Consider the following 25,548-nt stretch of genomic DNA (forward strand, 5'->3'; position numbering starts at 1 on the left):
CTTCAAGCCCATGGTTACACAGAGGGCTCTGGTTAAACTCAACAGGGGTTGGAAGGAGGTAAGGTAGGGTGAGTACAGAAGCAATCGGCATACATCTTACACATGTTTGAAACTGTCAAAGAACAAGCTTAATGCTTTATTTATTTCTAATTAATTAATTTTGAGGCAGGGTCTTTTTCTACATAGCCATGGTTATCCTAGAACTCACTACATAAACCAGACTAGCCTCACACTCATAAGCCTGCCTCAGCCTGCTGAGCACTGAGATTAAAAGACAAAACACAACAACTGAAACAACAAACCAATTACACCACTCTGTGTCCTGTTAAGCCACTGTTTTCTGAGGGTGATTGTATGAGGAGCAGGGAAGCCAGGATCAAGAGCTATCGGTAGAAACATGGAAGAAGTGGAGCCCCCTTCAGAAGGCAGCTAGAAAAATAACACAACTAAAGGTGCACAGACCCTCTCCTTCAGTTTCACGTCAAAACTTAACGTGCAAGTTCTAGTCACGTGCCACAGCTGCTCTGGATGTGTTGGGCAAGATTCAGCTACCAAGGGTCCGCTTGAGTTTTTAGAGACCGAGTGATAAGCTGGCCACATGGTGGAAGCAGTGTAGCTGCTGAAATGAGCAAAGGTGTCCACACCCACTCACAAGAAAGCATGTTCCACGATGTGACACAAGCAGACTGAATCAGTCTAGACTCAAACTGTGTAAAAGCAATTAGGAACATAACTCGTGTTTCAAGTTTTGCCTAACAATCCAAGACCATGAGGATTTTTAGCCCTGGTATAAGGAGAAAATCAAATTGTATGTGTGCATGTGTGTGTGTTCATGTGTATGTGTGTGTTGTGTTATGTGTGTACAGAATGAGACATAAAACAATCTATTTTAGGCTTTACAGTGGGAAGCCAGAACAGGAGACAGGAAAAAGATTTATTTTTTACGTAAATATCATTGAATTTTAATATTTTTACTGAGTGAATGCCTTCCTTTCCCCATTAGTAATACAGACCTGATTTGTGAACTCTGGCCTAGACACAGGCCCATATCTTTAGTTGCATATAACTCACTCTTTTCTAAGGTAACTAACTGACCAGGGGCCATAGTTGTGTGTGTTTGTTTTTGCTTTTCCTTGCATAATACCGCTTTAACTAATATTGCGCTTAGTGGACTCCAACCACAGTCAGTTGACAGAGAAGGGCAGTGTGTTTTTCAAACATTTCTTGGAAAAGATCCTGCAATTCATCGTTGTTTGCTCACAACAGATGTAAGATAAAAATCTGTAGAGGAAAGTAAATGTCAGGAAGAAAAGCAGGGAGAGGGGGGAGTGACGTTTTGTTTCATCTGGGAGAATGCACCCTGAAAAACAGGAGCCACACTGTGAGCTGAGGGACCAGCTCACAGGCCATATGTGGATGAGACCCTTCGATTCACTATCACTTTCAGCAGCATTCGCTCAGCACATTACAGACAGATTTCTATGCCTGTCTTCTTTAGAGGCTCTCTTAAACAGCCAAGTACAAAATCTAAGGTCATGCATAACAGGGAGGGGGTGGGGCTTGCAGCAGCTAGTGTTCTTTAAAGCTTTTAGCATTCATATTTGCATATACATAAGGGGATGTGGCTTTTGTAGGGTCAAGGCTAGCCTGAGCTGCAACCATGGTGAGTGGTTGGGGACTGATCTATGCCTGTGCTTGTGGGTGTTGGGGAAAGTGACCAGGGTAGGCCCAAGAGCACATGTAGCTGATGACTGGCAGCTGTGAACAGGGTCAAATTGGCAGCATCTACCCAAGGCCATTCCACAGCTCAGAATGCAGAAGAGATGGGAAGAATTTACTTCTTAGCAATGTGGGTGTTAGGGTTCTGAATATGCCAAAATAAACCCTTGGTATCTAAAATAAAAACTGAAAATCAGCCACCCAAAGTTTCAGTTTAGCAAGAACTTTTGCATAGGTTAGTGGGAGGGAGGCTTGGAGATGCTGGGATGGTCCCTGAACCACACAATGACTGGTGGACACAAAGTTAAAATCAGGCTCCCAGAGCAGAGAATCAGAGAGTGATGAAGATGCTCTCTCTTTGGAGCCCTTCACTCTTTTCTGTTGGATCATCTGAGTAAGGACGGATGGATGCTAGATTGGGTATCATATGAAGCACTGCAGGTGCTCTGTATTCTTTCCTATTGCACTGCAGGTGGCTACTCTGGACCTTTATGGACTCCTGGTAAGAAAGCAGACCCCTATGAAGGCCAGGGCATTTGCTCTAACCAGCAACTTTGGAGCTAACTGGAGCCCACCCCAAAAGCCCTTCACTGACAGGTGTGGGTCTCAGACTGCTTCTCCACCTCAGTCCTGGCTCGTACTCCTTGGACAGTGTTTCCCTTTTTTCACCTTCTTGTTTCCTGCCCTACCCTCAGTGCAAACTGTGATTCTGAGCATGCTCTCCTAAGTGCTGCCACAGTCACCCCAAAGCACGGGAGCTGAAGAGCAGCTGAAGAGGCCAATGCTAGACCAATGCTTATCATGGGCATGTTTCTCATTCAACGCACATGTGAGTAAGATGCTAACTCATTGTGCTGCATAGCGATTGCAGCTATGCTCCACTGTGCCTCACCCAAGAGGCTTTTAAGTAAGTGTTCTGGTTGCACTTCATTTTCACAAAATGCAGTAGAGTATGTTTCTCACAGTTAAGCATTTAAGAATCCCAAAGTGCTTTCAATACTTAATGAATGTTTCATATTCCCCAATGTGCTGATGAGCTGTACTCTGTATGCTTGAAAGACCAGACAACCTCACAAACCGCAGCTCAACAATTAGCAACTAGGACTGCTTGGTTGTCGGTAATTTAAATAGGGCACATGGCAAAAACAAAACAAAACAAAACAAAACAAAACAAAAAAACCCCAGCATATTAATGGAATATTTTTCCTGGCCTTGTAGTTTAAAAGGCAATACTTTAATATAAAACTGTATTCCACTTAATATGTATTTGGACTTTAGTTCAGAAACAGAATAGATTCAGTTTTAAAAGTCACATGCTTTCTATTTGTAAAGAGTGAAATTCATATCATTCCACTCTATAAATGTGAATATAAAATAATGTGTGCCTACCAAGCTATCATTTTCATTAATTTGTTTTTATATATAAGTCCTTTATCTCTCTCTTTCTGCTTCTTTTCTTTTTGAGATAGGGTCTCACCATGTTGCCTAGGTTAGTCTCATACTGCTAGGTTCAAATGATCCTCCTGCCTCAGCCTCCCAAATTTTTTGGGTTCAAATAGTGAATTTCAATTTCCTTTTTTTTTTTTTTAACAGACTTGAATATAACACTTCAATTCGTCTCATCACTCACCTGCATAATAAGAAAACGTTCTCTTATTCCGGTCAAAAACAAACCAGCGTTTTTTCCACGTTTTAATTTTCCCACCCATTTTGATGAGGTATCCTCGGCAGGTCTTCTCTGTGATTGACACATGAAAACAGGTGTCAATATTGTGGCCCGCAGTCTCCACATGACTCCGCAAATCAAAGTCTTCCTTCCGGACTGGCAGGTAGCGAGTCAGAGGACGAGCCTGGAAAAGTGCAGAACCCGTTTCGTTCTATAGAGAATGGTTGTTTCGTTTCAGATTGCATTATCTTAGATGTAAGACGGAAGCGTAGAGCCGAAGCTTTAATATGTCAATTTACAAGAAATTATAACAAGGCCCTTAATCATCTGGAGATGAAAGAACAGATCGCTCTGTGAGTAGGGTGCTGCATTTGAGGAGGGGCAGCTAGAAGCAGGCCTGTTGACTCTACTTCCTTGAGAAGGGTGGAAGAGAGAATGCAAAGACCTCACAAATGTAACATCACAAGTCAGTACACCATGCAGGGAACGAGGCATGTCGTGCTATTCAGAAGCTCCTTGCAGACCAAGAGTCTCCCCCCAGGAAAATGTCCTCTCAAAACAACAGTTCTGCTAAGGCAATCCAAACACAGCCTGACTGGACAGACACTGTTTGGGAGGTACAAGCTCAAAAAGCTCCCCCAGGGTTAAAAATGTCAGCTTATCTATCTAAAGCAGAGATGTGTGCTTTGAAAGGCGAAGGTAAAATAAACCGAGGGGTAGAATTAATGCTGGACCTAACATGGGAGCTGTACAGGAGCAGAAGCCCAAGGAGTGTGTGTGGATGTCTTGTTTTACTAATGATGAGGACCAAGGCTTACATCATCCTGGAAGCACAGCACACCAAGGATGCTGCTCTAAATGTGCGACCCCACCCGCAAATTGTATTAAATAATTCCATGCTTTTGCCCCAGGGGGAAATAATGTAATCACAGAATTGGAGGAAAAGCTTATAATCAAGATTAAAATAGAATTCTGCCCTTTGGTTTGGCATCAGATATTAAACAGGCATGGACGACCTTCACCACCCATCAGAGCTCAGCAGAGGTCAGAGCGTAACCCAATAAAGGGATCCATTTCAGTTTCCAGTTTTCTGCAGTGGTTTACCTTCACTATGAGGCAGCCACCACACACTTACCAAAGCCTCAGTACACATAGAGCTTTAAAGGCAATGGTCAGTTGCTGTAGGACCAAGCGGTCAACCACTGGAGAGGATGGGAGAAATGGCGCCTTTGTCTTAGAGTCCACTAGATGCATGACTAACTTTGATAAAACTGGTGTGAAATTTATATGATGTAGTATTTTTAAAGTCTTCGTCCTCAGGGAAAAATGTATATATATTTATATGTATATATATAAAATCATATATTAAGCTTCCATAGTGAATAGGTATTTCAAATCTATGATGACAAAGAAAGTGAAACCAAATAAATGGTTTTCCTAAATTTAGTTGAGTTTGGTTATCAAAGGAACATGTATTATAGATTAGTGTAGGAAAGACAACATATGTAGTTAGAAAAAGAAAAAAAAATACTACCTCCACACCAAGAAACTAGGCTGCTTAAGTTTACGCTGTTTAGGAAAGTGTGCTCTTAGAGACTGCCGATACATAGATAGATAGGTGATAGATAGTTTGGAATCTAACTATATCTATAGTCTACCTACATATGCTTAAAAACTTTTTAATTAGATTTTTTTTTTTTTTTACCTTTAAGTGTGTGTGTGTGTATAGATGTGCACTTGAGTGCAGTGCCAGAAGAGTCCAGAAAAAGGCACTGGGCCTGGTGGAGCTTGAGTTACAGGCATAGGCAGCTGTGAGTGGCCAGACATGAGTGCTGCCTGGGAGCAGAAGTCCACTACTCTGCCAAACACGAGGTATCCCAAGGCAGAATTAATCTCTTCTATAAAATGACCACCAGGGGGCAACCTACACCTATTGCATCTACACTGATAAACCGACCTGTGCCCTTTGTTTCTCTCGTATTTTCACTTCTTTTTCTATTAACTTCTGCCTTTGGCTGGTTTCTTCTTGCAGTCGCTTTTCCAGGATTTCTCGGCGTCGTTTTTCTTCTTCCAGAGCCCGTTTTTTGGCTTCCATTTCCCGTTCCTAATTATTATCATACATAATAATAATTATTTTAAAATGTGGCATTTATACTTGAAGGGACGGATTAATAAATAGCCAAAGTCCAATTCTCGTTGGACAATTTTCATCTTGTATTCCTGTTTCTTGCAATGTGCAGCCTGCACTGACCCAACCCATGGCCACCCCTGCATAGATCCTAAAGTCATCTTATAAAAACTTGGTTTGTGACTACATTCAGGCATTTTGTGCTTCCTTTTTCTAAATAAAGTCTTTCAAACTGTCCTGCAGCAGCAGCACTAGCCATGCAGCTTAGGCTGCCCTCTGGGAGCTGCCTCAGGGTGAAGGTCACAGGTCCCTCCAATTCCTCTTATTGCTGTGCTGCTTCCTGGCTGGAGGCAACAGAGGAAGTTTTGTGGAAAAGGAAAGGAGGAGCCCTCAGGGCAGGATGCAAAGGTGTTTTTTTTTTTTTTTTTTTTTTGCGGGGGAGTCCTAAGGAAGTTCTTTCTGAGTCTGGCCCGAAATAAAGCCACAATGACATGGGAGGTTTGAATATCACAATAGTGCGGTGAGCTTGAGCTGGGAAGGATGACAGGAGAACACATACACATACACACACACACACACACAAAAGGCACTCTTCCTAATTCCTTTAAACAAACAAACAAACAAAAAAAACCCAAACACCCAAGTGGCCATCAAGCAGGGGAATACAGTAGAAAGCATCCGCTTTGGTCTGGGTAAAACGAAGGCACACACTTGAAGTTACAGAGAGCAGATATGCAGCCACAGGCCTTGGAAGTCACCTCTTTAGCACCTTTCCACTGAAGGAAGGCCACTGTCAAGTGCAGGGCCCCTCACTCTCCCCCGTCGCTGCCCATCACAGACTCCAGGCTGAAGCTCACTGTCTTACCCTGGACTCCAGTAGCCGTGTCTTCTCTGCGTGAGCCTGTTTCAGGAGTCTCTCCATTTCTTCTATCCTGGCAATATTGGACGTGCTGGCACTGAAGCGAAGAAAACGCCTTTTAAGAATATTTGCTGAGGGAGAGGAGTCGGGAGGGTGAATGTGTTCAAAATACATCGTGTGCATGAGTGAAATCCTCAAAGAATGAGAACAATAATTATTAGAAGACACATCAAACGCTGGTTGTAGTGGGATTTTCTGTAGACTCATGAGAGAGGTGAGTATAAAGCATTTTGTAGTTGTCATCATCAGGGACAATGGTGTTCAAGTACGGATCCAGCAGCTTTGGATTGCTAGAGCAGTTGGCAATGCATACTAACGCTATAAGTCACAATCAAATCACACACACACACACACACACACACACACACACACACACAGAGTCAAGCAACATGTAACAATCAAAGCATACACCATTTGAAAGATATTTCTTTGAAGGATATTTCTCATGAGTCATTGGTCTAAAGGGGCTAAGCAATTCACCTCTAAAAATTATTGACTTAGCTCAGTGTAGGAGTCAGAAATAGACATGCAAGATAAGACCAGTATAAACCGGTTAGAAACACAGAAGGTAAAGCTAAATCTTACAGAGTGGGGGCCCAAACTGGAGCCATCAGGCAACGTGAGTCTTCCTGTCAGTTACTGACGCTCACAATAGTCTACCAACTAGACTATGGTCCCGTTCTTGGTGAATGATGCCTAATGTCTGAAGTCACCTTTTTCAGTGGGGGGGAAACTGTGTCACTTCTGTGACTTGCTGTACCTTTAGATGTGTGGCCATATTGCTTTTTAAATAATACCAATGTCAAAGCGCCTTGCACAGGTGCACTGAGTGAGTGGCAGTCAGTTTTTCTCAAAGCCCTCACCTGCCATATTGATGGTAAAGCAGCACAAAAGAATTCAAAAGCTTCAAAAAAAATTATCTTGGAAATGACATCACCCTAATAAGTAAAAGAAAAACAAAAGCAAAAGAGTAGGAGGTTCAAGGCCATCTATCCAGGCTCTAGGTCAGAGGTCACACATATATTCTGACCTGATGTTTCATTTATGACGAGCCCTGCTGTGTCCTGCACAGTGTGCTGTGCTCCCTCAAGCACCTACCTCGTTTCTAGGTCCACTTGAAGAAGAGTTCTATTCTGTCCCTATTGAGCACAGCATCCAGCACAGGAGGCAGCTTCATAGAAAATGCACAAAAATATGTGCAAAGGGGAATACACAGAGCCCTTCCCGGTATTAGAATGCATCATTTAAAGAATGACTAAAAACAAAACAAAAAACAACAAAAACTAAAAAAAAAACAAAAACAAAAAACTAAAACCAAAAAGAATGATTAAGTAATATATGAACATGTGTGTGTGTGTGTGTGTGTGTTCACGTGGGGTACATGTGTATGTGTGTGGAGGCCAGAGGTCAGCTTTGGGTGGTGGTTTTCAGGAGCTCTCTACTTTACTTAGTGAGAAAGAATCTCTCATTAGCATGGAGCTTCCCAATTACACTCAGCTGACTGGCCAGGGAATCCCGAGATCTAGATCTGTCTCTGCCTCTCCTGTACTGGGATTGTGGGCCTGTGTCCATGCCCAGTTCTGTCTGTCTGTCTACCTATCTATGCATCCATCATCTATCTATCTATCTATCTATCTATCTATCTATCTATCTATCATCTATCTATTTACCTATCCGTCTATCTAATTTAACTAATTCTAGGGATTGAACTCAGATCCTAATGGTACTGTGGCAAGAACTTCATGGACAAAGTTATTCTCCCAGGCCAGAACAAACACTTGAGACTGAGCCTCACCACGGGGCCCAGGCTGGTCTAGAACTCACTATCTTCCTACTTTGACCTTTAAAAACTGGGATTCTCAGGTGTGAGACACAACACTCAGCCTCCTCAACTATTTTTGGCAAAATTAAAGCTAAGATGACGCACATCTAAGATGACGAGTGCTCCCTAAGAGATGAAGAGCCACAGTAACACAGTCCACGTGGCCAATCTTCTCCAACTGCCAGTTCTACTAGGAGCAGATGTGGGAGAAGGACCTGCCCGAGGGACAGAGGAATCTTACCAGACTAACAACTGGGCACAGTGTGTGTTGGCGCCAACTTTTAGTCTGGTGCTAAACACATGCACACACACACATGCACGCGTGCGCTTGCGCACACACACATACACACACACACCTACAAACGAAAGAAACAAACTCATCATAGCCTACCTCACTTGTCACATTTTATGCAACTTACATTTATTTAAATTTTATTTTTTTAACATTTTGCTTGCTTACTTGCGTTTTGTTCTCAGCTTTATCCAGTATGTGTCTGACTATTCATATTTACGGTGTGAGTCGTGATACTGTAATATGTACATACATTGTCACATGACTACCAAATTCAAGCTCATGAGCATGATCTACCATGCCACATAGTTTTCATTTGTGTGTGTATCTGGTGAGACACATCTGACCCTTAGATCCCTATATGACACTGTTCCTGCAGAATCAGCATAGCTGGTAAGACACTGAGCACAGCCACCATTACTGTCCATAGCTGTTTCATCCAGGACTGATCCTATTGCAATGGCAGTTGTAGATGACGACTGCTCCAAGTCAGATATCACTAAATACTAAGTCACAATGTCAAAAAATTGAACATAAAGTAGAACGTAAAGTGAAGAGAGAGAAATTAGAGGCTTTACTTCTGCGCCAATAACTACCTTGAAAAATGCATTTTATGGACTGGAGGGATGGCTCAGTGGTTAATAGCATCTTTTGTCATCCCAGAGGACCTAGATTCAATTCCCAGCACCCATGTGACACCTGTCTGTAACTGTAATTAACTATGTGTACACCTGTAGGTAACTCCAGGGCATCTGATATCCTCTTCTGGCCTCCACAGCTGCTAGGCACACACACACACACACACACACACACACACACACACACAATGCAGACATGCATGTGGGCAAAACGCTCATATTCATTCAATAAAGTAAATAAACAAATCTAAAAAGAAAGAATGAAAAAGCATATTAATACTCGAGTAAGCTTTTACTCCTTATTGTGGTGTAAAAAACCATGAATGGCGTCTAGGCAAACAAGAATCACAGTGTTCTGGACGTGTGCTATGCAGAAGTGCCCCCCTCAGGACTCTCTTGAAGCTGGTACAGACAACAATCAACAACCAAAAAAAAAAAAAAAATGTTCTGCTGTGCTGATGTCTTTTTTAAACCATGCATTAAAATATCCCAAAATTATAAGTCTATTAAATAAGTAATTCCATCCTGAAATTCTAGTGACACAAACTCGGCTTTGTGGTTTATTACATCACAGAAAGCCATTTGTCTACTGATAGAATTACTCAGTGTGGGCACGTTCTCCTTCATTTTTTGTTGAAACATCATTTTTATGAGCTACCAGAAAGTGACTGGAGTTGGCACTGGTTTTGCTCTCTCAGCACTATTATTTACACTGTCAATAAACACAAGGGTCAGAAAACCAGGTCTTGGGTGTACTGAAGTGGATGACGTTCAGAAGCAGTTGGAGGGATAAGAGAGTAACGGGTTGAATATGATCAAACTACACTATATGTTATGTGTGGAAGTTTTTCAGAGAATACATTTTAAAACATTTAGCCCATAAATTATAAAAAAAATGTCTTGAATCTTTGAAAACAAGTAATTGAGGATAAAGTCTACAAAAATCTCATTCTGCTTAAATTCTGGAACTACCTTATGGGATTCTGGATGCAATTACAACGGCTCGTGTTTTCAGTCTTGTATTTCTACTGACTTCTCAAATCTGACTTGGTATTCATACTGTGAGAAAATGTTAAGCATTTATCAGTGTCCTGGAGGGGGGGGTGGCAGGGGAGTTCCCATCCCTGGAGAGCTGGGGAAAGAAGGGCAAATGTGGCTGGGTTGGTATGCTGCTGGATCTGGGTTCACTTTACCCAGTAGATGGCAGAGCATTCGTGGCCACAGCTTCAGAAAAGGAAACCTACCACCACTAATTTATAACTTAGATGTGGTTGTTCCTGAGTCCAAAGCACCATTTGTGCTTGTATCAAAAGATAAAGACAAGTATGAGTGGCTAAAGGCCTGCACAAATAACTAGAACTTTCTCTCGACCACAGCACAAAGGGTCAAAAGAGCTTTTGAAATTCTGACTATGGTCTTGGAGGTCATTGTCTTATTAAAGAGTAAGTGCAAACAGAATCTGCAGTCTACCGATAGAGGTAACTTGAGTTCTGAAGCATTGTGTAAAACGGACCATCTCGCAAATGCCCAGCCACATACGTGCGACGCAAGGGAGGGACTTCCCAGGGTCCCCATGATTCCCAGCCCACTTTTGCATTGAAGATTTTATATTTAGAACTTTGCGCTTACAATATACATTATGTCTCAACTGGATGAGTCTATGTTTGAAACCAAAAGGTGGTTTTCACCAAGCCTTACCTAGAGATATTGTCTGGTGAACAGGCAGAGATACTGGTCTCCATGCTGTCCGAGCTGTCCAGGCTTAACGTATCATAGGCCTGGTCCTTGTAGCTGTGATCTGGGTAATGGAAACTGTTCAAGTAGACATTCGATTCCGACGCTGTGCGGCTGTAAAACTCGGGTTTCTGCCTTTGTCCTTCACTCATCTGTTGGTTACTATAGCCTAAGGAGAGAGCCATAAATATGTAAATAGGTCTCACCAATCAAGCTCAGAATCTCATCTACAGACTCAAGCCAGCAACAAGAAACATCTGCATGTGAAATTTGGACACTGTCCTAACATTTTCTGAAGTCAGGAAGATCAAAGGAAACAATGTCGTGCCCAGTGTGAGCAAGAATTTGAAAGAAGTAGTCACGTGAGGGATTTTATTTGTCAGTGGGATCACTTGCCACTTCTTAAATCTCACCCCTACAACTCAGCATAGCTAAGAGCAATGCATCAGCACACTAAAAGACTCGAGTGTGCTCACATACACATGCATGCGTGCACGCACACATGCATGCACACTCCCTAGAAACTGGAAACACAATTAAAGGCTCAGAATCCTCTAGAGATAGCTGTGTTCAAGTGAAGGCAATGTGATGTCTAGTGCAGTGGCAGCATTATAGGGCAGTCCTTGCTTCAACAGCATTCAGATTCCAGGAGCATTCACAAAACAGAAAGTGGACTTTGCAGGAGTTGAGAAACATGTATTTCATAGTGTCTGTAATATTTGCATTGGGTTCAACAGCCCTTCCAATAGCCAGGCTCCTTCTCCTTCCCTGGTTGGTGCTAACTTTCCCTTTCCCATTTTAACCGTCAGCCCTTAGCTATTTGAAAATGTGGGTGTCAACAGGATCAAAAGCACCATAAATGAAAGATGCTTTCTTTCGCCTTGGATTCTGACAGCTGGTGAATGAGGTCATTGCCTTACCCTGTGTTATTGCTATAGCTACCTTTGGGCATTCAAAACCATACAGTCTTCTCTTCACTTCTCTGTCATGTGTATGCAGAAATCAGGGATGCAAGTGAAAAAACTCCTAAGTTCACCAAAATGATTTCCCATAGTTTATAACCTCTTTTCCTGATAAGAGAAAAATCTACTTTCCATTAACTAAGGGAGTTAATAGCAGACCTATTAAGAGTTTACAAGTAGACCAGTTAAATCTGGCATCCTTTCTTGGAAGCTACCTTTCAATGGGGATTTTAAAGAAGGTAGAAAAATGGTCTAAAGGAGACAAAAAAGACAAAAATAAAACTAACAAAATGACAACAACAACAACAAAAAAAAATCGAACAAAACAGCTTCCACAGCTGCTGACTTAAGATTTGTGTAGAAAGAGGAACCTCATTCATGATACCTTAGCAGACATCTTCTACCCAAGGGCTCTATAAAATTAGAAGCAGCAGGGATATTTTCACACGCTCTGTATTTTGAAGATCTAGGTGAAAATGTCTTTTTCAGACTAAATGCATCTCTAGGAAAATGAACTTCCCTCACACACACAACCTGCTATTATAAATTACAGAGACATATGTAGCAACGTCACATATTGTAGAACTAGGTAAGGATGTGAAGAACAGTGGCACGGGTGAGACCAGACAGAACATCCTTTTCAGCTCTGATCAGTGCACACAGCATAGCAGAAAGCCAGGCGTTCCAAATGTGCAGCTTGCATCACTTTTTAAAAGAAAGGACCCGCCCCCAAAGTCACCACTCAGATATTTACCTTTTACACTTGAACTTTTGGAATTATTAATTGTTCCTTTTACATCATTTCCAGATATTCATTAGGAAAGGAAGGGAAAACGACAAGAGAAATTATTTGAAAAAGCGGCACACAATTACTTTCTTATGACTTCTAGACAACAGTGAGGCATGGAAAAGCCTTCACATTGATATCAGATACACACAAGACATGTCCTCATTCCAACGTGAAATACAGATCCTTGAAAAGCATCCATGTAATTTAGAGCATATGAGGATTATATCCCTGGCCGGGCTATGACTTGTACCCCACCTTGCTCTTCCCCTCCCCCAAGGAGCTTTCTTCAGTGAGGAAAATTCAGTCTCCAGGAGGAGAAAAAGCCTCTGCCGATGATATCAACGGTAAAGGCTCACTCTCTCAAACTACTGAATGGCTTGCCTCCCCAATCTTCCAGAGTTCTGGGTTCTGTTTTGTTTTCTTCAGAAATATCACAGACTAGGAAGATGAATTTATATCTTTAGGTACGAGAAGCAGGGAACTAAAAAGCTCAATGCTTGCAGACATGCGTACAAGAAACAGTATGCTACAATAAGACCTCGTGGACCTCAGCTCCCCAGACCAACTCTAGCTGCTGATGAGCTTCACTCTGCAGAGGAGGCTCTTGTAGTCATCCCAAAATCAGGATAAGGACCTTAAAATTCTATAGCAGTGTAAAGACCAAATCCTGTGGACAATGAGCCCATTTCCAGTGCAGGGCTTTCATTTCCAGTGTGAACAAGATGTACACCCTATTGGGCTACTCAACATTGCCACCTGGTAATAGTTGTCTGTTACAACTGTCAACCTGAGATGGCTTTTGTCTGACAAACAAATTAAAAAACAAAAAAAGGTCTCCTGCCATTATAAATAAGGGCGTGTCCGTGGTATGGTGGTGTGCACGTGTATCTCAGCACTCAAGAGGCTGAGGCAGGAAGATTGTTGTGAGTCTCAGGTCAGCCTGGGATAAATAGTAAGACCTTTAAAAAAATAAAATAAGGGGCTGGTGCGACGGCTCAGTGGCTGAGCACTGTCTGCTCTTCCAGAGTGTCTGAATTCAATTCTCAGCAACCACATGGTGGCTCATGACCATTTATTAAAAAGGGGTAGGATGTCCTCTTCTGGCATGCAGGTGTACATGCAGACAGAGCACTTATACATAAATGAATAAACACATTTTTAAAAATAAAATAAAGGAAATAAATGAGTCAATAAAGAAGGGCACAGATCTCTCCCTTGCACTCTTAGAACTGCACCTGAGTAGGCTGGCTTGCGAATTTGAGCTCAGATCTGACCTTCCAAATGCATGGCTACTTTCTATGGAAGAAAGACCACAGCAGAACAGAGCTGAAGAGAGCCAAGAGAGGCTGGGGAGCAGCCTCAGGCTGGCCCGCACTTCCACTAGGGGAGGCTTTGTAAGGGACACACATGGCCCTGCTCACTGAAGACCCACTGCTTACACACCATGAAGCTATCACAAGGCAGGCACTGGGTGGATTCATTTTTCGTCTACAGACCCCAACTATCCGAGTGCTGCAATGAAGCAAGGATGCATTGGCTTTGGAGAGTGGAACAAAGGAACTAACATGGGAGACTACCTAAGTCCACTCATGTTCTTGTTATTTTTTAATTATATAGCAAGAACAATCAATGTTCAGAGGAATAAAAAGGGCTAAAAAACATAATATAGTTACTACACTGCACTACACTATACTATACTACACTATACTAATCTCTTGAAAGTACTGTGTGAAGGAGTAGTGCTAAGGTCTGGAAAGCAAGACCCCTTGTCCAGGCTTGTTTCGTAGCTCAGAGTGTACCAGGAAACAAACAACTTGGCCCTCTTCCTCACTCAGGAAAGCCATTAGGTTGGAGTATAAAGCCCAGTTATTTTCTTAATTTTAGTGCCAGTTTCCATAAATTCTGGCTTGTTAGGGCCCAGAATTCTCTTGTGAATTAACCATATAAGATATGTAGTTTTCCTACCATATTTCAAATATCTATGATAAATCTTTCATGGGTCTCTGAGCCTTAATATGGAAACTAGGATGATTTAAGACTATAATCAGAGCCGAACACAAAATAGAGCGTGCCTCTGACAGTGCACCTGCCACAGCTCACCTGCTGAGGAATTCATTCTTCCTAAAGACAGTCCACAGCCGGAAGAACGTGCAAGTCAGAGGGAAGGGAAAGAAAGGCAGAGAAAAGGGGAAGATACAAGGTCAGAAAGGCTGACATGGGGATGGGAAAATATACACCCCAACATGCACTCTTCGACATATTAGTGGTAGCACCTTATGAACATGAATGAAGCATATGCTACATTCCATCTAAGATTAGAGAAAAAAACTGAAGCTTTTTGTTTTGTTTTGTTTGGCTCTTGATACATGCATAGTTAGAAAAAAAAAAAGATTTGTTACAAAAGAAAAAAAAACCTTAACACATATCCATGAAGGAGAAGATAGTAATGATAACAATAATAATAAAAACCAAGATTATCTCTATAAAATCATTTTTCCCCAAGAAAAACAGTAGCAAATAGTGTTCAAGAACTTAGGGTAGCATTTTCTATTCAAAGGGATGGAAAGATGGCTCAGTGGTTAAGAACACACTGGCTGCTTTTCCAGAGGACCTGGGTTCGATTCCTAAACCCCACATGGCTGTTCACAACCTTTTGAAACCCCAGGTCCAGGAGGTCCTGAAGCATCAGGCATACATGCGGTACAGGGAAAACACCCATACACACAAACACAATTAGACCAACCAAAATTTTAGATGCCATTCAATTATTTGATGCACAGCCCATGGCACTTTATAACAAGTTCTTTCTCGTGCTATGTATTGCTACCTAAGCACAGCAATAGCTGTCTTCTCTGGGCCTAGTGTTTACATGCTTCGTAACTCTCCAAAATCTTTCTTTACCAAATGAGTTTAAGTGAGAGAAACACATTGGGGTTTCCTAAGGCCTGTCCCTGGCCTTGTCTATGTCCACCTGGCCTCATAAAGAGAAACACCCTCATCCATACTGAGCCTGCATCCATTTGATGCTCCTGAGTCCCAGGAAATCAATGCGCTCCCAGTATCTGTGTTTCCTGCATGGTCTGAACTTGTTATAAAAGCCCAAACAAGAAGACTCATGCAGCTGCTTTGGGAGGAACTGCAGCTGCCACAAGCATTGTGTTCCTTCGAAAAGGTAAAGCAACTTTTTTTTTCCTCTATTGGATAAAAGGAGCAATCAGACTTAAAAAAAAAAAATCCACCATTGTAGAGTTTAAAGTCAGAGCGGATCATAAAGATGACTTGACAATGACCTTTCGATATTTGCTGGAAACAAAAACACCACACAAGGAGGTTGTCATACCTTTCTTGGGCTTTCCTGCATTTAACAAAACAAAAACAAAAACACAAAAAACCAAAAGGATAAAAGAAAAAGATTTCATTTGTTCTAAAGCTTACAAAGAACAAGTGACAGGCTGTACTAAAAAATTAAAACAAAACAAAACAAACACCAATGCCCATTGCAATTTGAGGAGCCCAGGCCCTCAGCTCTCGCCTTTGAACTCGGCTCCTTTCAATGTTCTTTGACTCACATCGTCAGTGCTATGAAAACAGAGCTGACTGGAGAAGGCTCATACTTACGCCGTCATCCTTGATGTTTCCATTATGAACAGCAGCAAAAGAACGGTACACTTCAGTTAATTGTGTACATAAAAAGTAAACGATGGAGTCTACTAAATTTGACATAATGAAAATGTACCAGATATAAATTTGCCCAGACTGCAATTTTAATCACATTTGCTATTTTAATGACATCAACAAGTGCTGCTGAAACAACTCTAAACGAATACATGATTCACCCCTCCTGGTCTCTGTGAGACACCCATATGGGCTTTATGTAAACTCCTGCCAATTTTCCCATCTGCTGTGGCTTGAAGAAGTACCATCCCTGGCCATCCCTGCTCTCGGTAGGGGAGCAGGCTGAGTTCACAGAATGCAGCTCTTGGATCAGCACATGTAACAGTTTTGTTTCTTCAGAGCCACATGAAGCTTTAAGCAGAGCCTGAAGCTACAGTCTTCTCAAGTGCACAAAAGCCATGCCAACGAGGACAAGAGCACCAACCATAAGACTGTAGTCTTTGTAGAGTCTGTGTCATATTATGGCCTCAGATGACCGGCTTAGGTCCACTTTAGAAAACTAACTCGAGGTGTTCCAATATTTAAAAGGGATGCAGATTAGAAAAGTGGGCCAGAGATTCCTTAGTTTCCTTAGATTCCTTATCATCTTCTCTCAAGGCCTCTGCTGCTGCATGGCACTGACAGCAACTCTCGGCTTCACAGACCTACGCATTTAGTACAAAGGCCTAGCTCTCTCTCAGTTAAGAAAATGCTTTTGGTACCAGGAATAGTCATTTGGGATTCCTCTTCCCTCTCCTTAGGGAACTACCTTTCCCTAAATCACTGGAATACAGAAAGCTCATGAATATGCAGGACGGAAAGCTCATGAATATGCATGGCCAGTCCAAGCTCAGATGCCTTCCACTAGAGTGGAATATACATTTTAATGGAAGCCTATTAATATTACAGGAAAAAAATGGCTCAACTTGACCTTCAAGTTAACAGAAATAAAGTGAAACTCCAAATAGATTCCTATGCTTATTGTAAATATTAAAAAACACTTTTATCTTCTTAAGAATTTAGAATAAGTAAAACAGAGAAATCTAAACAAATATATTTTTACATCAAATACATTTTATTTAAGTGCTACAAATATACACCTCAAAGGAACACTAGAGCCTGCCTTAAGTCTTTTTGCTATTCAGTTTGGACTAGCCTTAAACTCCTGAACTCTCTTGCCTCCTCTTCCCCCTCCTAAATCCTTTTTTTTTTTTTTTTTTTCTTCCTGGAGACAAGTTCTCACTATGCAGCTCAGCTGACCTCACATTTGTGATTCTCCTGCCTTTGCCTTTTGAGTGCTAGAAATACAGTTGCTTACCACGCAGAAAAAGGAAATTAATGCTTGTTCCATTAATTCTTTAAATCGCTTCTAATACTGATTTGAAAACCTCAACCTCATCCCAGTAATATATATGTCACACACATATTTTCAACAAAAACATAGATGTATATGCATATGTAGCATGTGTGTATTTATATGTATATATATATATATAAATACATGCATATGTATGTACATACATATATACATATATGCATACACACAGTGATTATGCACTAGTATAGTAAGTAGAGAGGCCCACCAATCAAAATTCAGTTTCAATTTTCATAAAGGGCAAAATATCAACTTATGAATACATCTGATGGTCAAATGTCTGCCAACTTTTCCCTGTTCAACTTGGACAGCCCCGCCACCATTGTGTTTACCATTTTATTAAAATCATCTGCTGTGTGTCTCCATCCTTCCTCACTAGACTGCAAGCATTTCCAAGTTAGGGAACATGTCATTCATTTGCATTCTTAGTATCTAGTACAAATCCGCTAGAAAACTAAAGCCAATGTAAGTTGTTGATGTAAACAGCTGTACTGACACAGTAACTTTATTTCTGTAAGAATCTTGCTTCTGGAATGACACTGTAGTAACTTCTTTTAATCTCCTTTAAAGACTATTTTATAACCCTATTATATACGTAATATGTTCTTTCAAAGAAAACATACCAAGAGTCGAGGCCCACCTAAAACCTAAATACACAGTAGAAAAGCTCAACCTTACAGTCAAAATGCTCATAGACATTTTCTTTTCTTTTCTTCTGGTTCTTTCTTTTTTTGCTCATAGACATTTTCTTCTGGACCCCTAAACTATGTCAACTCATTGACTCCAGCTCAGGGGTCATTTAATATGTGTGGCAGCCACCAACAAGACTAGTGATCTCTGCTAAGTGCCCTGGAATTTTCCAATATCTCTTGTCTATCAACCAAAATGGGAAGGCCAGTAATTCTCTCAGGGCCTTCCCAGTATGAAGGTCTGACTGAACTTATAAAGTGCATCAGGTGTGTTTACAGTGCACCAGTGGTGACATGTGCAAAGAAGGAAGTGTTACCTTTGTACAAAAATGATGGCACATGTACCCTTCCCCAAAAGTAACATATTAGCAAACATGGGACATGGGTTGATCTTCCCTCTAACATACCCAACTTTGTTCTCGTCGCCTCTCCCTGGGGAGTTCTTATGCTTAAAAGAAGAGCATGACATGTGATTTAAAGGATACATACCTCTGAGCATCCTCCGGGACTCTGAGTCCTTGGTCATGGTTGCCAGCGAGTGAGGGAGCACACTGCCACAGCTGTTGCTCTGCCCCAGAGGCAGGTGAGCCTGAGAGAAGCAGGGGGAAATGCTTTAGGCGAGGGAAACTGCACATCACAGTTCTGTTTTCAAAGCCCCTGTCTAGGTACAGTTACTCACTAGTTAATCAGTGTCTCCCTCAAGAAGCTCTACTGCAATTCTAGTGTCAGACCACTTCCTCCCACAGTAACGATTCCAAAGGAGAACGTGGGTGGGGGAAGACACTGCCCGCAGTCCTGTGAGAGTGACGGAAAGCTCCCCATGCATAAGGTGCAGAGGACAGGTGCACGGACAGGAAGGCATGCACACCATGCAAAAACACAGGGCCAAGCTATGCATGCCCAAATGTTCCTGTTTCTCTCTACCCCCAGCTATGCTGAAACCCACTAAGGTCCACTCTTTCTGGCATGCTTCACTCATTGGCTTATTTGCTTGATGAGCTAAGATCTTTCTATGTAGGCCACGCAAGCTTCAAACTCATACTGACCCTCCTGCCTCAGCCTCCCCAGTGCTAGGATTACAGGTGTGCACCACCATACCCAGCTCTTATTCTTTTTAAATAGCAAAATCTTTCATGTAAATAACATTTAAAACACCAACTTGTGAAATAGAATGCAGTATGGATAAAAGAAGGGGCCTCTTCTCTCTCTCTCTCTCTCTCTCTCTCTCTCTCTCTCTCTCTCTCTCTCTCTCTCTCTCCATTCCTACAGTAATGCCCCCTGAGCACACCAGCAGAGGGTACAGGCGTCACGTCACCGGGGTTCATATTCTGACTCCTCCAGTTTGCAGCTGAGGGATGTTGGGCCGTCACTTACCATCCTCTTCCTTAGTGTGTCCATATGTAGGACTAGGGTGAGCACATTTATTACAGAGTGTTGTTAGGTTCATATAAAGGGCTAAGCTTGGTGCCACACATGTAGACATCACCCGCTAACTATTTAAGTGCTGTTCTCCCTGGAGCTCCGATTCTGTGTTCTGTGTTATTTCTAAACATGGGTACAACTAGAGAGCATCTGTCATATGAATGAAGACTTCTCACCACCTGTACTGTGGTGGCAGAAAATACATTCGTTACCCTAGAAAATGTAGTTCCAAATACACTCTGAATGGGACAGAAGAGTAATTGAGTTATTATTCGCTGGCCAACGAGTGAATGCAATGGACTAGCATTCGGTATTTGTACATTTTAAAGGCTCCACCTTTGTTGGTGACTATAGCAAAGTGTTCCGGAAAGAGAAGGCCATGGCTCTTCTGCATCCTACCTTTGGGGTGGTGCTCCTCCCCATGGTGGCACTGCTGAAGTGTGGGGAGAGGGAAGGTGTGGTTCTCTTTCGAGGCAAAGTGTCACTCAGATAGAGGCCTTCTTTGTGCTGTTTTTTCCTTTCTTCCAGACTTCTAAAGTGCTTTAAATGCAAATGCAAAGCAGAACAGCAAAACTTGACTGACTGACAAGAAGCAGTGCATTCACAAAGGAGCTTTGAGAGTTGAATTCTGACATTTCTTTCACACCAACATCGTAACTTAGTGTTAACAAACAGTGTAAAGTTAGCATTTGAAGTGACTAGCTAATGGAAATTATCTGCCCTATAATTTTCTTTAAGAAAATCACCTTTTGCTTCTATAGTGCTGTTTACACATTGCCACAGTGGTCACAACTGTTGTGATGGTTGTACAGCCAGTGGCCAAAGCAAGCCGGTGGTTCCCGACTCCCCTTGTCTTTAGACAGACTCTAGAGAGAGTTCGGTCTGGTGGCACAGACCCCAGTGAGGGGGACAAGAAGTAGGAAATGAAAGAGGATGAAGAGAATGGGCAGTAACAGGAAAGCTGTGGTAAAATAGTAACCCCACATATCATATAATACTTATATAATAATCATAGACTGCTCCAAACCCAAGTAAGCTTTCATAGATTGCATCCATCTAAAAGCTCATGGCCAAGGAGATCCCATAGTCATCTCTCATAGTTAAATGCTGCAATAGGCTACATCTTTTCTTTTTCTCTCTCAGTTATATTCCTAAGGCAAGAATTTTGCCATTTTAAACTATCCAAATTTGGGACTCAGAGAAAGATGGATTTAAAAAAAAAATCAAATTTGCTTGACCTCTTTAAACTCCTCAAAATGTCTTGGATAGTAAAAATAACTTCATAATAAAGTGTCGCATGGCAGTGATGACATGTCTTTGCATCTTAACTCTATAATGATATATTTCCAGCAGCTAGTGTTTATTAGGAGCTTCCCTTTTGCTGCATTTGATACTCCATGTCCATGATCTTATTCAGCTTTTATACTAATCCTGTGAGGTTGGTATTCTGCCTCTATTTTACAAAGGAAAAAACCTGGGGTGCAGAGACATTCAGTGAGCTTTCCTGGGGTCCTGAAGCTCGAAGGAGGCAGAGTTGAAATTCACAGCCAGGAAGTCCACATCACCATGACAATCCTCAAAATTTGGGTGATTAGTCACTGATTTCAGCTCAAAAATGGCATCAGAACACATTCTGTTTGCACTGTGGCCAAACGGCACAGCTTTGACTTTCAGAATGTAACAAACACCCTAGAATTTAAGTCTGTTAATACTGGGCATAAAGCAACAGGTTTAAAAACTGATTGTTTTGCCAACAAAGGTCTTCCCTTTCCTAAATGAAGCTGCTAATGAGATGAAGGCACATTAAAACTGATGGTACATAGTCCTGTCATTCTCCAAGCTCATCTCTTGTATACATCAGTTACTTGATTCAACTATTTCATCTGTTCCCTTGTACATCAGCCCAGGTGGCAGGAGCAGGACACACAGGCTTTTACAAAGGTACCAAGTACAAGAGAATTCCTCTTCTACAGGATTACTAGAAGGATGAAGGGAGAGTTGCCAAGTCCTTGGCAACTTTGGACACTGCCCCAGAATGACATCTAATATTATGGCTTCAATAATGTATAATAAAAATGTCTTGTCATCACAACGTTTTATGGTATGAATTTTATGTAAATACTTGTCAGTATATTAAGAAAGATGTGAGACATGCTACACTATTTTGTTGAATGGGAGCTGAAAAGCATAAAGTTATGAAATATATCAAAGCTTTATTGATCCCAGCACCCTTAGGCCACACTGAATATCCTTAAGAAAAAAAAAGCAAGCAAGCAAGATGCTCTGCAAGTTTCCCTTCTGAAAATCGGCTTTGGAGGAGATGAAGAGACACATGTCAATGATCCTGTTATCAAGGTAAGATCCCCATGTTCTAGCCATCTTTCCAGTTACCTGTTGCTCCTGCTGCTGTTGCCTCCTGTGTTTCTTAGCTGGCAGAGGAGGAGGTGTGTCATTTAAAGGGAAAGGATCAACAGATGGAGCCATGACTTCAGGCCAAGGGGCTGATGAAGGTTGAGTGACAGGATGAGGAGAAAGGGTGGAAGGAAACATAAATCCAGAATAGACAGCTGACCTTTGCTTTATTGGAGAAAGAAAAGGTACACACACACATACACACACACACACACACACACACACACACACACACACATGAGATGAGAAATGAGACAGAGACATGAAATCCATAATCTGATTGTTCTGACTTATTAACTATGAAATCACAAATGTTTGGCACTATCTTTCCATTTAGCTTCTTGTTAAAATCCCACACAGCAAGCAATGTGATCAGTAGAAGGCATTCGTACTTCTCATTACTCCCAAGAATGCTCTAGAAGAGCATAACAATCAAAGCATAATTCAATATTGCCAAGCAAAATAGACAACAAATCCCATCTGAGAAGGTGACTCAAACCAATGAGTTTGAATCTCGGAAAATTAGATTTGGTTAGAATGCTAAGACACTGACCTTATTTGTTGGCAGTTACGTCTAGTCCCACATGTTTGCCACATGTTTCAAGGTTTCTAACACTTTTAGTGTAGAACAACCCCCACCCCCACACCCCCTGCCCCAATCTGGTCTAATTCATAAACTCAGCATCACCACGGTCCTCCAGAACATACGCCTTCATTTTTGCTCATTTTCAGTGAACTGTGGGTTAATTTCTGACATGAGGAAGAGCAGTGAATGAATGAATGAAAGGCATGCCCACACACCTCTGAACTCTGGGGCTGGCTCACCGGCACAGCCGAGGCAGGCTCAGTGACAGCAGCGGCAGCATCAGCAGGGGACTGAGTGGAAGGGGATAGATTCGTGGAATTGCCACATGACTCATTAATCTCATTTACACTGATATAGCCCTAAAAGGAGGAATTCAGAAGTTAAACACAAAGAAAGCAAAAGCCAAGACATGCGAGAGTATTAATGATCCTAGAACTATGAGTTAGCTGAGCGCAACACAGCCAGATACCTGGGCTGACTCAATGTCTCATTAAGTGAATGATCAGCAATGAAAATGAATTTGCAGTGCTCAATCTTGAAAACTGTCATTACAAGTATTAAACACAATTTCTGGTGAAATCAAGATGACCATACAATAAATATCCAGGGATCACAGCATCACTCTGTCAATGGAATGGCATTATCTCTATACAGTTATTGAACAGTCAGAGACCAAAGAGACACTCATTCTGATTCAAGGGCCTTTTCCACAAATATGCATGGATCCTGTCTTCTGTGCTTTGAAAATTACAGTGTCAGCATAGGTGGGCTGATGGGTTTTGCACCAAGAAAATTTTTATAAAAATAACAACTTAGCTTTAGTGGGATTTAGTTTGGGACATTTCGGTCAAGTAAGAATGAGGATCCTGCCTTGACATCCATGTGCATGGACATACACAGGCCTAGGGGTGTGTGGGGGGAGCCGCAGTCACAAACGTGGTGCTATCACTCAAGGCACTTTCCCCAACTCAAACTCTGTTGCTAGAATGGAGAGGTTCCAGTTACTTTTGAACTCAGTAATTCAGCTCCAGCTCCAGCTTAAAGAAAATGCCTAGGAATCAAAATCTCAGAATCAAGACTTCTGAAAGTATCATTGTGGAAAAAGTACTTAGAATGATTTTCACGGGAAGCAATGACACAAATCCACATTTTTGCCACACCAATAAAGTCATATGGAGAAGAAGAATAAGGCATATAAAATAACAGTCTTTTGAAAGTGAAAGGGGGTTCAGTTTGAGTTTTTTGACTTTTATTTTTAGACCATTAATGAAGGAAGCATCATGAAGCTCTTCAAAAAGTGACTCTGCGTAGCAAAAACTGTAGGTTGGAAATGGAAGGTTTTCTGGACAACCCATCATTGCATGAAAGCAGAGCAAGCTAGAGCTGACTATTGCCAGCACAACGTCCTGAAGTCTTGCACAGCAGAAGGCGACACAGGTCCTAGGTGAAGTTTTTGAAGGCGTGAATTTGGCAGCCTGATTTCATTTTATTTGTGGTAATGGATCAGAAAGGAAATTAAAAGTTTTGAGTCATTCTTTCACTTGATTGATAGAAAGCTTTACAATCTAGCTTTGAAATTTTCCCTTTATGAGTCACAAATCATACAGTTTACTTGCATCAAGAAGTTTTCTCTTTGCCAGATATGAGTGTCCATTCTTCAGAAAGGAGTGGAAAAAGAAAAGAGGGAGACAGAAGAGGAACATGAAGGCAAAAAGACTGGAAACTAGACAAAGTATCCTCCAAGTCAAGTCTTGCTATATGTTCAGGCTAAACAAAGCCAATGAGCCTTTGACACCCAGGAGTGTCCAAGAAAAGCAAAGACCAACTCATCAATAGGACGGGAATGAGAGAGAGACAGAAAGAACATGTCATTTATTTGGTTGTCACAGTCCTCCCAGGTGTGCACAGGGCCAACCTTCAAGTGTCCCTAAAACTTCCTATTCTCTCATCATCAGATACATCAGCAAGCAGTACCAGCTGTTCCTCTAACCCTGAAACTGGGAATGTTTCATTGTCAGCTCGCCACAAAATCCAACGAGGCAGCAAGAACTTTCAACTCTATTTGCAAAGTACATGCAAATCCAGCCAGGTTTCCATCTCACAGTCATTGCTGGAACCTAAGCACCTAAGCCAAGCCCTGGCCTGCATTACTGTGCTCATCTCCAACCAGTTTCCCTGCACCTCCTCAGACGTCCTCTGATCCAGTGTTGGCCCAGAGTGGCCCTTAACAAACGGACATCAAATAATGTCGTCTCTCTACTTTAAGACATTCAGTGGGTTCCCAGAACACATACACAAGCTGCACTTTATTAACGCAGCTCACAACACCTGCCTTACACCTCGCTGATCTTATCTCATGCCATTCACAGCCACACTCACCTCACTGACCTCACCAGTCATGCGTTCCCAATAATGGAAACTATGTAATGGTACAATGTAACAAAGCTGATAGAGAAATATTTTCTAAATGCTTCTGAGATACCAACGTGGTCCCACCTATTATTGTGATGAACATTTTATTTCATATACCTGAACACACACGAATAAACATGTGTATGTGCACACGTGCACACACACACACAGAGGGTTTTTTTTTTTTAACCTACGAATCCCTCACTCTGCTTTCTTCATGTAAGAAAATTATAAGTAAAAGCATTCTTTTGGTTCGGCAAATTTTTACCTGTTTGGTTGTGAGTATAGCCTTTAACGGCTGAGCCATATCTACAGCCAGGTTAGGCAA

General features: G+C 41.7%; 1 protein-coding gene across 12 annotated transcripts in view; it reads right to left on the reverse strand.

Moving 5' to 3' along the window:
* Positions 1 to 25,548, reverse strand: part of Phldb2 (pleckstrin homology like domain family B member 2) — a 218,099-nt gene that overhangs the window by 1,273 nt on the left and 191,278 nt on the right. For 4 of the 12 annotated variants that reach the window (XM_051149997.1, XM_051149996.1, XM_051150004.1 and 1 more), the window contains 9 exons: positions 23,024 to 23,167; positions 20,210 to 20,350; positions 18,878 to 18,977; positions 14,771 to 14,791; positions 12,635 to 12,670; positions 10,883 to 11,087; positions 6,379 to 6,469; positions 5,343 to 5,489; positions 3,350 to 3,569 (listed from right to left, as the gene is read on the reverse strand). In XM_051149997.1, coding sequence (XP_051005954.1) covers positions 3,350 to 3,569; positions 5,343 to 5,489; positions 6,379 to 6,469; positions 10,883 to 11,087; positions 12,635 to 12,670; positions 14,771 to 14,791; positions 18,878 to 18,977; positions 20,210 to 20,350; positions 23,024 to 23,167 — 1,105 coding nt within the window. Of the gene's footprint in view, positions 1 to 3,349; positions 3,570 to 5,342; positions 5,490 to 6,378; positions 6,470 to 10,882; positions 11,088 to 12,634; positions 12,671 to 14,770; positions 14,792 to 18,877; positions 18,978 to 20,209; positions 20,351 to 22,201; positions 22,388 to 23,023; positions 23,168 to 25,548 lie in introns of all 12 variants that reach the window. The other 8 variants (XM_051150006.1, XM_051150000.1, XM_051150002.1 and 5 more) reach the window with 7 other exon arrangements.

The sequence above is a fragment of the Acomys russatus genome, chromosome 8, assembly GCF_903995435.1.
Source record: "Acomys russatus chromosome 8, mAcoRus1.1, whole genome shotgun sequence".
Classification (NCBI taxonomy): Eukaryota; Metazoa; Chordata; class Mammalia; order Rodentia; family Muridae; genus Acomys; species Acomys russatus.